This window comes from Python bivittatus, unplaced genomic scaffold, assembly GCF_059951505.1.
Source record: "Python bivittatus isolate LINGU-HERP-01145 unplaced genomic scaffold, Pbiv_v1 ctg000690_np1212, whole genome shotgun sequence".
NCBI classification, from domain to species: domain Eukaryota; kingdom Metazoa; phylum Chordata; class Lepidosauria; order Squamata; family Pythonidae; genus Python; species Python bivittatus.
Genome location: NW_028277096.1, coordinates 15,150,665 through 15,167,102, shown reverse-complemented (window position 1 = coordinate 15,167,102; position 16,438 = coordinate 15,150,665). Strand labels below are relative to the sequence as shown.

The 16,438-nt window shown below is 41.4% G+C and overlaps 1 protein-coding gene across 1 annotated transcript in view; it reads left to right on the top strand.

The window, feature by feature from the left end:
- WSCD1 (WSC domain sialate O sulfotransferase 1) overlaps positions 1 to 16,438 on the top strand; it is a 54,090-nt gene that overhangs the window by 15,527 nt on the left and 22,125 nt on the right. The window contains exons 2-3 of the mRNA XM_007426936.3: positions 5,275 to 5,968; positions 15,517 to 15,631. Coding sequence (XP_007426998.1) covers positions 5,542 to 5,968; positions 15,517 to 15,631 — 542 coding nt within the window. The 5' untranslated portion in view covers positions 5,275 to 5,541. The remainder of the gene's footprint in view (positions 1 to 5,274; positions 5,969 to 15,516; positions 15,632 to 16,438) is intronic.

Genomic DNA, 16,438 nt, shown 5'->3' with positions numbered 1-16,438 from the left:
AATAAATAAGGGGGCATGCAACCTATGGTTTGTCAAGGGTAATGTCCAGGGTACAGATCATTGTCTCCCTAATCAGTCCATTTGAAGATCTGGATGTTAAGTGAGGGATGTTGGAGAGATAAGGAAAGGACGCAAGTGGCTAGAGAGGTAGGAACCAAATTGATTTCCAATCTGCATCTGATTAATTTATATTTAATCATCAGTCCATTTCTACATGACCCAGGGAGGAAAAAAAACCTGCACAACTCCCATCAGCCCCAGTTCTTGCTATTGGTAAAACCTTAGAACCACACAGATCATCATACTGAATTTTAATGTGTTGTATTTGCTACATGGAGGCCCACACCATCTGGGAATGATTGAAGAATACGCTACTTCCCACACCAAAGTGCATAGAGTCAATTGTATTTGCTATTTATTTATGCATTTGCTTATTTTACTATTTTAACTCTATTATACATTGGAGGGTTTAGGACTTGCTCGCAGTCCTTGGAACTGTGAAAGTTCTAATACATTTCAATTTCAATTTAAAAGCCTTCCTCATCTGCATGGCACTGAAATTGATGGGACAATGAACTGGTGGCAATTTAGCAAGTTGGGTGAATTATGTCCTAAACCTGAGATCCTTGTTATATGCATGGATTTGAAAAGGTGGAGAATTCAAGCACCCATGCATGTAATTAGAAAGTTTCCTTCCTCCCTCAGTGTCCAAGAAACATCAGGCATTCCTTGCAGGCTTGGAGGCTCTCACTGGGCCCTTTGTTTCAATGTTCTGAACAGTGGCAGGCCTGTCTCTGAATGAGAAGAAAACTGTTTATGCTCCGGGTAACCTTTAACCCCTTCTTGCAAATGAAAGGCAGTTTCTGGCCAAGAGTTTTCTTGGGTTTCCAAGGAGCATCTTTTCTGTGAAAGCAGCTTGGAGGAAGGAAAAGAAAACATGTTCCTTGTTCAGCTTCGTATGAGAGGGCAGGAAACATTTCCACAGTGAGAGCTTTCTCTCTCTCTGATTGTAAGGATGTCAGGCAAAATGTTAGGTGCCGCTTGGAAAGAGAGATAAAACAATGATTGGATTGGATTAGATCTGGTGCCATCACATCAGTGTTGAGACTTAGCAAACACAGAGACAATCTTTCTCCAAGTTGATCTATCCTCAGTCTGGCCTTTTTATTCTTTCATTGGTGTCTTTGTGGTCCACCCACCTTGCTGCTGGTCATCATCTTCTTTTCTTTCCTTCCACCTTTCCCAGCATGATGCACTTCTCAAGAGAGTTGGGTCTTTTAAAGAATGATAGTTTGAGCCTGGTCATTTATGCCTCAAGTAAGAACTCTGGATTGATTTGTTTTATGATCTATTTGTTTATTTTCTTGGCTATCCATAATCTTTCCAGAGTCTTCTCCAACACCAAAACAATGTCACACTGAAAACTCCCCCATGAATAAGAAGCTTAAACAAATGGAAATGCAGTGCATCTATCTCAAGAGTTGGCAAAATGGCACCAAAGGGAGTCAACAACACCCCCATAGACCACTGACAGACCCACCCCCAATTAATTTAAACTAAAAACGGGAGAAACCTTACAAGCTCTTAAGTGAGAATGGCAAATTTGCATTAGATTTTGGGATTCTCACACCAATTTTTCAGCATTCTTACATGAGAGCGTAGAACAGGATCACCAAAATCACCAGAGTTCAGCTATTTCTTAGTGCCTGCATTGTGGCTGAAGCACAATAGTGCTTCAAGTGGCAAAAAGAGGCTAAAATGATATTTTATGGACTTAGCAAGCTGTAAATCTTTCAACTGGAAACAACCCTGTAGCTAAAGACAGGCCTAGGGGGGTTTTGCAGGGTGTGGTCAGATAAGTCAAGGTGGAAGCTACGATGGTGTGATTGAAGCTCTGCCCATTTTTTTAATGTGTGTTGCCCACATAAAAATGGGCAGAGCTTCAATCACAATGTTATAGCTGTTGTCTTGACTTTTTTTTTACCATATTCTGTGGATACCTCTGAATAGGCTTTAGAGTTTTAAAGACAAGCCACTCAACCTTTTAGTAGTTTATTTGACCTTTGGTAGTTTATTTGACCATTGTAGCTGACGTGAACATTCAGAAACCATCCACTGAGAATAAAGACAACAGGAAAATTTCCATAGAGGGAACAAAAATATTTTAAAGAAGTGCCTTTGGTGGGGAGTATGGATAGATATCAAAAGATCATAATGTAATCAATAACAGAGGTGGACAAGTTATTGTCTCAAAGATTTCTAGATGTTTTGAGATTTACAACTCCTGAAAAAGACAGAGTTGTTTTCAGCTGAAAGTTTGATGGTTTGTTCAATTCACAAATGATCTTTTGCACATTAGGGGACTGCCTCTTTTTTGATTCATTGTTGACCAATCTAGGGACACCATCAGCACTGTGGAATGAACACAGAAAGTAGAATTTTTGGTAAGGAGTCACAACTTCATTAATAAACAGCAAGGATCTACAATATTGGTGCATCACTTGTGGCCTGAGCCTGCATGAAGATCTCCAGGGGCTTGAAGTGGTATATAGGGTGGTTACTTATATGTCCTAGGTTCTGTTGGCCACTAGCACAACACACTGTGTACATCTCTATGTAACTTTTCTTGTCTGCCTTCTGCATCTGACATTGATGTTTATGTATATGTGGAAGAAGAGTTATAATTATTTATGGATTTTTGATGGGCAGGGAGGTTGGAATAAATGTGTGAATACATGTATGTCACATATAATTTACATAGTTTGTTTAATTTTCCTTGATATTTGAATAGCTTCTTCTCTTTTGGCATTTACAAAGTCTATTATGATGTCACTGTTTAAACAAGCCCTGGAATTTGCATGATTATGTTTTTTCCCCCTCTGATGCTGAGAAAAGCAATAACTCTATCCAAAGTCTGAATGTCATCTTGCATCCTCCCCAGGCTGAAAACCCACTTTAGTGTTCGTCTGAACATGTGAAGGGCTTTTGCTGGGTACAGAATATGACCCCTGTCCCAGGTCCTAGAAAGAGATCTGAACTGCCTGGTGACCTGGACATGGATGTGGAGGAACATACAACAACAGAGGAGAAAGGACTGAAAAAGCTAGTGTTTTCCAAACACTATGCTATACTCCTGTGGGTACCTCAGGTGCCAGCAAAAGGCTTATGAGCAAAATGCACAGAAGTCTGGACAGAGCTGAATTGTAGCAAATCCATAATGGGGGAAGTGGTTCAGTATAGGTTCACACCAGTATAAGTTCAGCTTTCCCCATGTCCAGGATCTGAATGAAGCAGTGTCAGAAAACGACAGACACGGGTTCGGTTGTCCAGTAAACAGAAGTTTTTTTATTGGGCACGTTTGCAAAGGTGGGTCCCTCCCGCAGCAATGGAGGAACCCCGAAACAAGGTCTGACAGGTTTTTTTATACCCCCTATCTGTCCTCCCCCTCCTACGAGGGCTTGGCTCATAATCTTACCTTTTTTACCGTCCCGGAGCGCTGCTAATTAACCGCAAAACCGCAGACATTCCACTTCCTAATCCAATCAGCGCCATACACATTCCAATCCCCACTTGACCCGACAGCCGCCCCCTGCCGTCCCTCTTCACTCTGGTGCGAACGTGCCTCCTGCCTACAGTATTTCCTCCCTCCTGCCGTCCCCCCCAAGGCTGCCCCATGGTGCACAGCGCTCTCCCCTAGCAAACATGGTTCGTTTGAGGCCCTCACTTCTCCCTGCCTTCTCACAGCAGGGTTCCACATCTGACCCCACTGTGCTCTGATCCCTATAAACATGTGTAAAGCTCTCCTACAGAGCAGAATTCCCTCTAAGCAGGTCTATGTTGCTTGCATGTTCCCATTCTCTCTCCACTTTGAGTCTTCCAGATGTTGAGGAAAGGGTCTGAACAGAGCTTTAGCATGATTCCAAGACATTATGGGAGAAATGGATCTGCCTCCCAAAAAACAAGGGAAATGTTTAGCAAAAACAGTCTGCAAATAGGCTACCTCTTTGTGCTTGAGTGGAAAAAGATAGCAGTCAATTTATTAGAAAGTAATGGCTTCAGACAAGTTTGGCTCAACTCTAGTTATAGCCACGATAGGGTGGACAAGCCTCAGCAGGTGGAAGCACCTAGCTGACCTGGCTGATTTTGGAAGCTGTGCAGAGTTGGCCTCAGTTTGTACTTGGATGAGAGCCCACCCCCAAATCCCCATAGGCTAGTCTGGGAAGTTGAAAAAACACCCTAGAAAAAGGCCATGGTAAACCACTTCTATATTCTTTCCAAGAAAACTACATGGATTCAGTTATCAGGAACTGGGCTTGGCCCAAGGGCATATTTACTGCTTTAGGAACAGATAAATCAATCTATTTCTAATTTGTGTCAGTTTTGCATAAGGTCAAGCATAAAACTTTTCTTCATTTGAACATCTGCATTTACATCATATACATTTACTCTCTCTAATTTGCATTTCCCCTAAAATACTAATTTTTGTATCAATATTTGCTTAAAATATGGATGCTTGTACACATTTTTTTTTAAGAAAGAAGCGAAATGGAAAATGTGGAGGAGTGTGAAATATGGGCAACTATATTCTGATTTATGAATCCTGGAAATGCAAATTGGGCTGCTTTGCTTTAAAGAGGAATACCCAATCTACAGTTCCATCTGAGACTTGGTTGAAGCTCAGAGCTCTTGAAACAACTGGCAGTGATGTAATTTTAATGTTCCAGAAGGGGATAATTGTTAAATACATGGGGAACAATCCTATCAACTCTATTCAATTAATTTCACTCAGTTTTAATTAGGTTTTAATTTAAATTAAGTTTTAACTTTTCCTGGCCTTGCCTTCATTTTGGAAGTAGTCCCTTTGCTGGCCACCCAAACTCCAAGTATAACCTTGGCTCAAACTAGGTTATGCAGCCCGCTTTAAAATAGGGACCAAATATATTTCTCCATGGTTCCTATTTTAGTCATTGAAATGAAAGTACCATGGCTGCCAAAAGAACACATTTTTTAACAGCCCAAACTTTCTCAGTTTGAATTTTGGTTAAATTCAGAGAAAGCAGAGGGAAGATGAGCTAGGACCAGCTGAAGATCTCTTGCTGGTTCTCTCCTACCCAACGTCTCATCCAGCATTTCTGCAGGATTATTGCTTTAGACTGGGATAGCAGTAGACTGTGGTAAATTACAGATGGAGAAAGTTTTAGCAAAGGGGAATGGAACAGATTAGGAGAACAAATTGATAACTGGAACTCAACAGACTTTGCTTTCTTGTTGCAGATCTAGGGATTGGAGACTTTGAAGTGTGACAGGCTACAATCAAGAAGATGCTTGTGAATGGTTGACCAGATGATCTGGTCCTCTGACACCTCCTCAGTGCAGAGAACTATGGCATCATGCCTAGCGGTGATTGCGGAAGAAAGCATATTTGAGACAGGAAAAGTTCTAAGATGATGAGACGAACCAATGGGAGGAACTAGCAAGAAGCCAAGGGGTGGCTTCAAAGCTGTTCTAAAGGTGTGAACGGCTCAGATTCCCAGGAAGGGTATGGCCAGATCCTTTTTCAGACCACAGAAGTTTCTTCGGAGGACCCAGTTTCTGCTCTTTTTCCTCACAGCAGCTTATCTGATGGCAGGCAGCATTCTCCTCCTACAACGATCCCGCTTCGTTCTACAGCAAGGCTCCCGGGGGACCTCCAGGAATCAAGGCCTACCAGTCGCTGAAGCTTTGCTAAGGGACACAAATGCAGATAGCAGACCAGTGCAGATGCCTCACTCGACTTCTAAGCTTCTCATGAACATGGATACAGTCTATGGATCCACACCAGACCAGAAAGATGGACCGCGGTGGCTGATCTCCAGAAACTCTGAACTGAGACAATTACGGAGGCGCTGGTTTCTCCGGTTTGTAAATGATCAAGAGCCGGTCCTGGCTTCTGGAGCAAAAACACTGAAGCACACCTCCAAAAGCAAAGGTAAATATGGTTCTGAAGCTTGTGCTAAACTTTGCAGAAGCATTTTTGAAAGGAGAAACAGATTACTTTGCACTGCCTTCTGTGGGTGACATTATTTGTTACTATTATTCCCCATCTTTCACTATAAAGGCATTATAAAAGCACATTCGGTGGTTTACAATAACCTGAAATGCAAAATATAAAACACCACCAAGAAATCAATAAAGATCTAAATCAAAATTTAAATTAACATTTAATTGCTACTATTAAAACATCATCATGATGATGATGGTGGTGATGATGATGATGATGATGATGATGGTGATGGTGATGATGGTGATGATGATGATGATGATGATACCAAAAACAAGATGAGGAAAGCATTTCATTTATAGTCCACATTTCCTTTGAGTGGGTTATAATTCACCATCTGCCATTTTACTTTCACAACAGCTCCATGGGATAATTTAGGCTAAATTATAGTTAGTAACTGGTCAGCCCTACAAGTAGACAGACCAGGAAATTGACTCCACAAGATGACTAGAACTATATTTTATTGAGATAGAGTCTAGTAACAGAATCTTGCAAGTTTGCCCATATTGTCCCTTCCTTCCCTTTTATAACATAGGGCAGTGTTTCTCAACCTTGGCAACTTTAAGCTGTGTGGACTTCAACTCCCAGAATTCCCCAGCCAGCCATGCTGGCTGGGGAATTCTGGGAATTGAAGTCCACACAGCTTAAAGTTGCTAAGGTTGAGAAACACTGGGCTATAGTAACAAATCTTGCAGGCATACCCATGTTGTCCTTTCCTTACTTCTTATTTCCAGGCAGCTGGGGGAGGGGGAAGCCAGCCTGAGTCTCTTTCTATGATACTTTCCTGCCCCACTGGGCTTAACACATGCATCTTCTGCACCTGTTGTTGTCCTAACCTGTCAGCCCTTTGAGATAGATCAGACTTGAACACCAAAGTCATGAATATTAAAACTACTTTTATTGTAGGGCTACAGTAACAGAATCTTGCAACTTGGAATGTGCCTCTCCCCCTCCCCGCATTTATCCTAAAGGGAACTAGGGAGGGTCACGTCTAAGACACTTTCCCAAATTCCATTCCTGCTTTGGACACTGATCTCTCTTATCTGACTATTGCCTTGGCTGAGACACTTCCTCCTGTTCCTCAAGGTTATTCTCACAGTCCATTATAGAACTGCTTCTGGATGCCAAGGATTTGGACCTGCCTATCCATAAGATTTGTTCAAATGTTGAACTCAGGACCACAACTTAGGGGTGTATGCCACTCCTAGTTTTCTTACTTGTAGTGTTTACTGACCCCCTTGACTACTGTGGCTGAAATTGGGCAGCGCAGTTTCTCTCCATTATGAAGTATGAAACCTAAAATAAAACAAACTATTGTAGCCCCATAATGGATATCAAATTATTATACAAAGGTAACTCCCCACAAAATCCCCCTAAAGCCCTAGGGGAATAATGATCGTAAATAAAATACACAGCCATAGCTCCACCCACATTGCATTCTGTCTGTATATTGTACAAGATGGACTGTCCTATGAATTGACTAATATGAATGAATGAATGAATGAATGAATGAATGAATGAATGAATGAATGAATACCCATTCCTGGAAATGCCCTTTATGAATTGACTAATATGTATGTATGTATGGATGGATGAATGAATGAATGAATGAATGAATGAATGAATACCCATTCCTGGAAATGCCCTTTATGAATTGACTAATATGTATGTATGTATGTATGTATGTATGTATGTATGTATGTATGAATGAATGAATGAATGAATGAATGAATGAATACCCATTCCTGGAAATGCCCTTTATGAATTGACTAATATGTATGTATGTATGTATGGATGAATGAATGAATGAATGAATGAATACCCATTCCTGGAAATGCCCTTTATGAATTGACTAATATGTATGTATGTATGAATGAATGAATGAACAAACGAATGAATATCCATTCCTGGAAATGCCCTTTGGGTAGCAACTGGCAATGGGGGTTAATGCCCCAGGCCCAAATACGGCAAAGGACTGATCCAAAATATAGTTGATTTTGTGACATCTAACTCAATCAATCCTTTTCATTCAAAGCAGTGAAGCTAATCCATTGAAAAATGCAATCCCACGAGTCACTTCCATAGTCTTCCATACAATCCTTTTGATTGGGCTATCGAAGGTAGAGTCTCCCATGAACTGAGCTCACCTGCTGGGGACTTCATGGACACATCTACGCAGCGGCACCTGCAGGGAAATCAAAACGGGCAAGGAGGACGGCGTGACAGCATGAGTAAAACCTGCTCCTTTGGCATACGCACTGATGTTACACGCATGTTCAGAAGAGCTTTGATCATGTTGTCATGCTCACATCTTGCCTCCTTTGAGCACCCCCCACCCCCCGCAGTGGCTTTGTGTCCATGTCCTATTTTTGGCAATGGTAGAAAAATGGTCTGCTCCATATGGTTTCCTCCAGAATGTGTTTCTCCTTCCCAAGTTAGACCACAGCTCAGCCATTTCCTGGTGGCCTCTCAACCCAGCACCAACCAGGTCCAACACCGCTTAGCATTTCTGGATCAGCTAAAATTGGCTACCGATTGCCCCCTAGGTGAGCCAAAGGCAACATCAGCAAAGATGTGAACTGTATGAGCCCTGGATGTAGTGAGAGGACAAGGCTCAAAATATCAGAGCAGGCCTGTTTGCATCTTAAGAAGCCTGTTGTAATATTAGTCTTAATTAAAAATACTGACTAACATAAAGCAGAAGGGAGGGAGGCTAAAACACAATATTCTATCTACCTCACCATGCAACCACAACCTGATGAACCCAGATGGCTTGGAATCTGCAGCTGCAAAGGACAAAAAAAATTCAAACCTGTGAAATGAAGCTCAGAGACAAACTCCCACCTTCTTAGCAGGTTATTGTGGGTGTCTGTTCACAGCTTGTGAACTTCCTAATTGCATGTTTGCAAATTGCCAATGTTCACCTCTTCAGAAGAAACATAGCATTCACCTTGTCTCAACATCTTAATTCAAGAGTTCTCGCTTTTCCTCCTACAATGCTGATTTCTTTTTTCTTTTGCTTCTTTCCTTTTTTGTTTCTTCCTTTTTTTCTTTTTTTCAAAGGGAGAGAGATGTAGATTCTGTTGGTTATTTTTAGCAAAAAAAACAGCAGCTGAAGATTGAGTGATTTATTTTGGATCCATCTGTGAAAAGCCTTCGTTCAGAGACTGTACTGGAGTTGACTAAACACAAGACTGGAAATAATTGAAAAAAAAAAAAAAAACAAGGAAAAAAGAATAAGAAAGCAAAGCCTCCAGTTAAGTCTAAAAAGCTTGAATACCCAGACATCCATGGAGGGGTGTGTGTGTGTCAAAAAAGTCAAGATGGTAGCTGCAATTATTCAAAGTCACCGTCTTGATTTTCCTGAGTCTGTTCCCTGTCAAGGAACATAGAATTGACTTTGGGAAAGGTATGAGCAACCCGTCAAGACGGTCAGCTCTGCATGGCTTTATACCCCTACAGATGCCAAGGTTTATGCAGATTAACTATTGAGACTCAGCATAGAGTTTATGAAGGAGTTTAGGACATTAGGAACAACAGGTTGGATCCCCTTTCTCCTTTCATGCTTAAACAAAAATGGGTCTGCACATGGAAAAATCCAGCTGTTCATTTTTTTAAAAAAAATCTTGCTGGGCTTCAAGTTGAAAAAGGCTGTTAACTGCCTCAAGTTTAAATTCTGATCTAGGCAGGAATCCAAATTAAAGCACCCCTACTGATGGATGGGTCACTACGGATGGGTCACTAGTTGCATTCTTGGACCATTCCTACCATTAGCACATTTTCCATAACATTGGAGCTGCATTCATCCTCCTATCACTTCCTTCCTCTCTGTCCCGCTGCCTGGGGTGACAAAGAACAACCTATGACCTGTATGAGATGTGAGCAACCATAGCTTGGCTTGCAAGGTAGTCTCTAGATTAGGGATCCTAGCTTGCACAGAATAGCACAAGCTGGGAGTAGGATCGAAAAAGACAGGGCACTGCTGCAATCAAAGCATTGGCCATTTTTGTGGGTCACCCACGCAACACACGTAACAAACAGGTGGAGCTTTGACCACATGGTTGCAGCCACCACCTTGATCTTCTTGGCCACACCAAAAAGCAGACTTGGAATAAAAGAGGGCTTTGACTTCGTGCATGGCATGCTGGTCAAAAATGGTCAGTACTGTCCATACCATTTGCAGGGAATCCTGCAAGGGATGTGGGTATGAACATGGCTGCTAACCTCATCTAGACCAGTGTTTCTCAACCTTGGCAACTTTAAGATGAGTGGTCTTCAACTCCCAGAATTCCCCAGCCAGCCATGCTGGCTGGGGAATTCTGGGAGTTGAAGTCCACTCATCTTAAAGTTGCCAAGTGAGAAACACTGGTTAGACCTTCCATCTATTATTAAACAGAAAGTTATTTGATCAAGAGACCGGGAAATGGCCTCATTTTTGGTATAGATATTTAAGCATCGGCTTATTGAAGGCAAAAGGAGAAAAGGACGGCAGAGGATGAGATGGTTAGATAGCATCACTGAAGCAATGAGCATGAAACTGAGCAAACTCAGGGAGGCAATGAAGGACAGGAAGGCCTGGCGCGATGCGGTTCATGGGGTCATGAAGAGTCAGACATGACTTAACGACTAAACAACAACAACAACAAGCCAGCATCTTTCACAAACATCTCCATGGAGGCAGGTCTAATGTATGGCAGCCATATTTTCTTGGAAAAAATAAAAGACAAACCTGAGAAAGGGGCACATTCGAAAGAGGCTCATAAGGATAAACCATTTTAACTGCTTAAGTTTCTAAGTGTGCTTGACAAGGAAACATTCAAGAGCGAAACCAAGAAAAGCTTTAGAGAAACACATATTCTAATGAAAAACATATCTAAAATCACACGGTATATGTAAATTCATTTTGAAACAACCATTCCATTTCCTTATTTTTCACATGGCTGGGAAAGACTGCGCATTAAGTGGTACCCTATGTACGGGAAAAGTTAAATGACCAAAATAAAGGACAAAGGTGAATTTTTGAAAAAGAAATACATCTATTTCCTTCCTTCCTTCCTTCCTTCCTTCCTTCCTTCCTTCCTTCCTTCCTTCCTTCCTTCCTTCCTTCCTTCCTCCCTCCCTCCCTCCCTCCCTCCCTCTTTCTTTCTTTCTTTCTTTCTTTCTTTCTTTCTTTCTTTCTTTCTTTCTTTCTTTCTTTCTTTCTTTCTTCTTTGAATTTATTGACTACCCATCTCCGGTGGACTCTATTTCTGAACTAAAGGAATATCCTTTATAAAAAGTGACATATAGTCACTGTAGTCTTATGCTAAGCAGGCTGTTGGACTAAATGATCATCCAGATTTCTTCCAACTTGTTTGAAACTATGATGGGTGGCTTGACCTGTTGCACAACAGGCTCATAGAGCTCTACCATAGCCAAAAAATGGAAGAGGTGTGCAGAGGTGTGAAACTCCTGTCGAAACAGGACGATGTATGCAATTTCAGCAACCGTACAATTCTTTCCACTTCTCTCTCCCTTCAAGAAAAAAAAAAAGCATTGAAAGCTGAAGAGGCAGGGTCTGCAGGTTTGAACTGAAATAAATGATTAAATGACAACATAAAGAAAAAATGTTAAGCCATCTCTCTTCAAATATCTTTTCCCTACCTTAAAACACCCAAATGGGAAATGGGAAATACCTAGAAAAGTGTTTTTCAAACTTAAACATTTTAAGATGTGTGGACTTCCACTCCCAGAATTCCCCAGCCACGTGTGGGAGTGGAAGTCCACACATCTTAAAATTGCCAAGATTGGGAAACACTGGTGTAGTGGATAAGGTACTGGGTTTTGATTGGGGAAGTCCAGGCTGGCTGGGGAATTCTGGGAATTGAAGTCCACACATCTTAAAATTGCCAAGGTTGAGAAACACTGATCTAGAATCTTCCCTAATGAACTCTTGGTGCGGAAATATTTTAACTACATTGCATGAATCCTCCATTCTCAGAAATGAAATTGTTCACAAAGGTGTGTGTGCATATGGAAGATGGGAAACGGGGGATCTGTCAATAATCATTTTTACCCACAAATGCTTGCATGAATAAACTGACTTCTCCAATGAAGCTCCATCTCTCTCTCTCTTTTTTTTTTATTGTTTTCAGGCGCTTCCCTTTGCATCAAAACTCTGCGATGGAGATTTCCTTGTATGTCTTTATCTTCCATGATTCAACCCAATCCGATAAAATTTAGCTATGCTTTTAGAAAGCACTCTGCGCATTTGTGTCGCTGTCAGATCCTGTGTAGGATAATGTAAGCAGTTGAAGAGATTTCTAAGAAGGCAGCTGATGTCATGGGAAAAGAGCCTTTATGAATCATCAGCCTATCCATTTCCCAAGCTTTCACAACACGCACTTAAATGCAAAGGGGACATTCTTGAGCACAGGTAGTCCACGGGTTAAGAACACCTGGTTTACAGACAACCCATAGTTAAGAATGGAGCCTTTTGTAGCAAAATTCAAGTTAAATACACCATGATTCGAGTTAAATACACAATGGTTCAAGTTCATTACACAATACTATTTATTCAGTATTATACAATAATTCTATTCCGGTTTATGTACAAATTGACTTAAGGACAGACCTTGCAAATGGAACTCTTTCTTAAACTGGGAATTACCTGTACTACATTTTTCTAGTCGATATGATAAAGTGCTATAATAATGCACTTGTATTTAGTTTTGGAAGTCTTACAGAAAATGTTAGCTGATCCATGTTCAGAGCTGCTGCTACACATTAACCAAGGGGTGAATTTTTCCACCTGCCTAAAAGACCCACCTCTAGCACTTACATCTGCATAGGTCATATATAATTAAAAATTCTTTTCATGGCCTTTTACAAGAAATGAAATAAATGGCTAGCCTTCATTTTTCCCTGTATGATTTTCTCTGCCTTCTTTTCTCTATGTTTGCCTGACAGTTTGCAAGACTGAATTCAGAAGCTTTATCAAGGAGATGCGAATTTGATGGTTTCATTTTAATCTTGCATTACAGAAGGGGGGCAGTGGGGGAATGAAGGAAGATTGGTTTTAAATAAATGTTGCATTGCTTGAAGATTTTCCAAGTAAGGTGTCAAAGTCAGGGAAGAGCTACAGACAAACCTTAACAATTTACCAGAAGAAATTGAATCACTTCTGCTTTCTACCCATTGTTCTCATCCCTTTTCTTGTTTCTCTGGTTAATTCCAAAATCTGGATTGGTTCATTTCTCTAAACAGGTGTCCTTTAAAGTCTGACTGGGATCAGGGAATGGATTACAACAGTTTACAACTGATATGAGAAGCTTTATGAACGCACCAGTCAACTTTTATGGAGGAAGAGAGAAAGTTGATTATAAATGGTCATCATTTCAAACAAAAATGAAATGCTGAAGTTGAGCACAGGCATGGGGAAGCATAGGGAGAAATCTTTCCAACAGGAAACAGATGACCCATGGGCTGCAGCAGTCCATCTGAGGTTTCTGATGTAATAATAATGCCGGCACGATTGTGGGTTTCAAAGGAATAATCTGCTTTTCTTCATTGGGAAAATGCCAACAGAGGGGAGACCATGCATCAGGTTAGATATGGGAATGGATTTTGCATCATAAAAACTACAGTAAGTGGAACCTTCTATTCAGGGACTAAAACATCTGAAAAGGGATGTTTCCTAATACGTTGATGGTATATTGAGCATTGCTCACTTGTACATCTTATCCAATCCCACTAACATGAACAAAGGAGGAAGTTTGAGGGGAATGCATAAAAAGGAGAGCGGGGGAAGGAAAAATGAAAGCTATGCAAAATTCTTCCTCAGACCTTGAAAATGAGACAAGAACATCTGGACACTGGGGAGAGTGAGCTGGTCACTGGAATTTAGGTGGAACATGAAGCTGTTGCATCAATATCAGCTTAGCCAGTCCTAAGAAACATAGGCTGCTCCCTCATGCCAGTCATACCAGTGGTTTAACGAGCCTGATAGCGTTTATATTGACTTGCAACAATTCTCTTTGGTGTTAGACAAGAGCAATCTCAGCAGAAGAGTCACAGCATTGAGTGTAGGGTCTTCTGTATGCAAAGTGAGTGTTCTGCCATTCAGCTACAGTTCTCTCAAGTGCCCAGGAGCAACGATCCTACGCTCTAGGTCAGGGAACAGTGATTTTATCACTCCAAGGGGAAAGGAGATTTCTGAGCGTGCTCAGAAGCTGGCGAAAAGGTCTTGCTGTGCCTGTAAGGTCTTGCTGTGAATTGCACAACATTATAAAAGACTATTTTTCAAAACAGGGTAGCAATGCAGCCAGAGTTGAGTGATACTTCCAAGGCCCTGGGAAACAGCCTCTACGGGGCTCCTCTATTTCCTCTTAGATGATGGCCAACACATGCTTCTTGACACCACCACGCAAATGATGTGACTTGTGTAAGTGCATCAGATGGTACAATGCAATTATATAATCGAGATGTTTGTGCAGTGACATCATGATGCACTTGTTCTCATTTTAATGTCATCATGGCTTCTTAGGAACACTGCTGCCCTTGATGCTGCTTCTCTCCCACACGGCACATTTTCTCCTTCTGGAGAGGGACAGAACCTCTGGTGCTTTTTTAAGACTTGTGTGGTGCTGAAATAGGAGGCTTCTTCTACTTTGTGGGTTCCTGGAGATAGGTATGAGGATCTTGCCCTGGCAGCATTGCTGGGAGATGGTGGGTGACTTCAGCGAATGCTTAGTAAGTCTTTGCAAATCCTTGACAGAGTTCTTTGCTTCCATAATGCTTTGAATGAATCGTGGTTTGGAACTGCTTCACCAAGAAGTGGCTGGCTTTCCCACCATATGCTGATCCACAAACTAACCAACCTGATTTTAGCTCTTTCTAATGTGTGGGGTGAACGTATCCTTACAGTACCAGTAGAAGCACACAGAAAGTTTATAAGCAGGACAGAATGGTCATAATTTTCCACTGTTGCACTAGATCACCTCCAGAGATCATTCTGGAGCTTGATCTTCCATGAATTCATCTGGTCTTCTTTGAAAGTCACCTAAGATGGTGGCTGTCACCCCACCAATTCCATATTATCTCTGCCTCGGGTAAAGATGTCCTCCTTTATTTGGTCACAAATCTACCCTCAGTAAGTTTCAGAGAATGTACTTGAGTTCTGTTAATATTCAATACATAATAAATAATATTATTTTTTAAAAAAATCATTTTTAAAGATTCGCACTGCTAATACTGCACAGAACGAGGAAGAGGCAGAAGAGGAAAAAAACAAGATAAAAGGGCTGCATATTTTGTCGCATAAAGTTTAGTTCTTAATCATATTTTATTGGTTCTTCCTGGCAGAACATGGTGCTGTTGATATTATGTGAGAGAAATGCAAGGCTGTTCTTTATAAGGGAGAACCTTAGTTTTTTGTATTCAGTTGCTCTACTCTCAAGTTTCTTTCTAACTGTCTGTAATATTTTCGTATGCTCAAGGCACTTATATTGGATGTTTTGGCGACGACTCAAGAAAAAGGACGCTGAAAGGAGCTGTGTTCTATGACTTGAGAAAAATGACCATTTCCCATTGCCAAGAAGCCTGCGCTGAGAGGTAAAAAATAAGAAAAAGAAAAAAAGGAAGTATTTGATTTCTTGTGCATGCTGTTTCTCCTATAGTGTTCAGAATAGCAATGGACAAACCAGTCTAACATGAATGAGTCCCTGTTTTGTATATATTGACTCTCATGCTGGTCAGTGGTATGTGGGAATGACCTTGGGAGACAGGAGGAGTAACCGCAGACTGGGCAATGGTCAGATAAGAGGCAGCCGAGCCAGCAGAAGCAATGAAGGGGGGTGGGGGAAAGTCTCAGAAGGGACCCTTTCTAGTTTCTTGGACTGTAAAGGCGAGGGGGGAGAAATGTACTTTCAGACTTGCAAGATTTTGTTAATGCAACCTTACAGTAAAGATAGAGCTAGTACTTCTGGGTGTGCTTCTTGTCTGAAAGTACATCTCCCCCCCCTCGCCTTTACAGTCCAAGAAACTAGAAAGGGTCTCTTCTGAGACGTTTGCCATGCCCCCATTCCTTCTGCTGACTCAGCTGCTGTTTGTCCAACTGTTGCCTAGTCTGTGGCCCTGTCTCCTATCTCCCAAGGTCATTCCTACACACTATTACACAGCAGCATTGGCAAAGAGGGCCAACAGCCTCAAAATGGTGGGTGTGATTGAGCCATCAACGCCCTGCCCAATGTGGGTTGCAAGCATTGCATGCATGTAGGAAGCTCAGGTTTTGATCAGCTGTTGGCCTCCTGAGGATGTTCCTGTAGCTACAAGTAGCATTTAATTTTTCCACTTTCAATTATTTTTGCGTGCAACTTTCCTGAGTGTCCACACTTTTGCATGGAAGTTTAGAATCAAAAA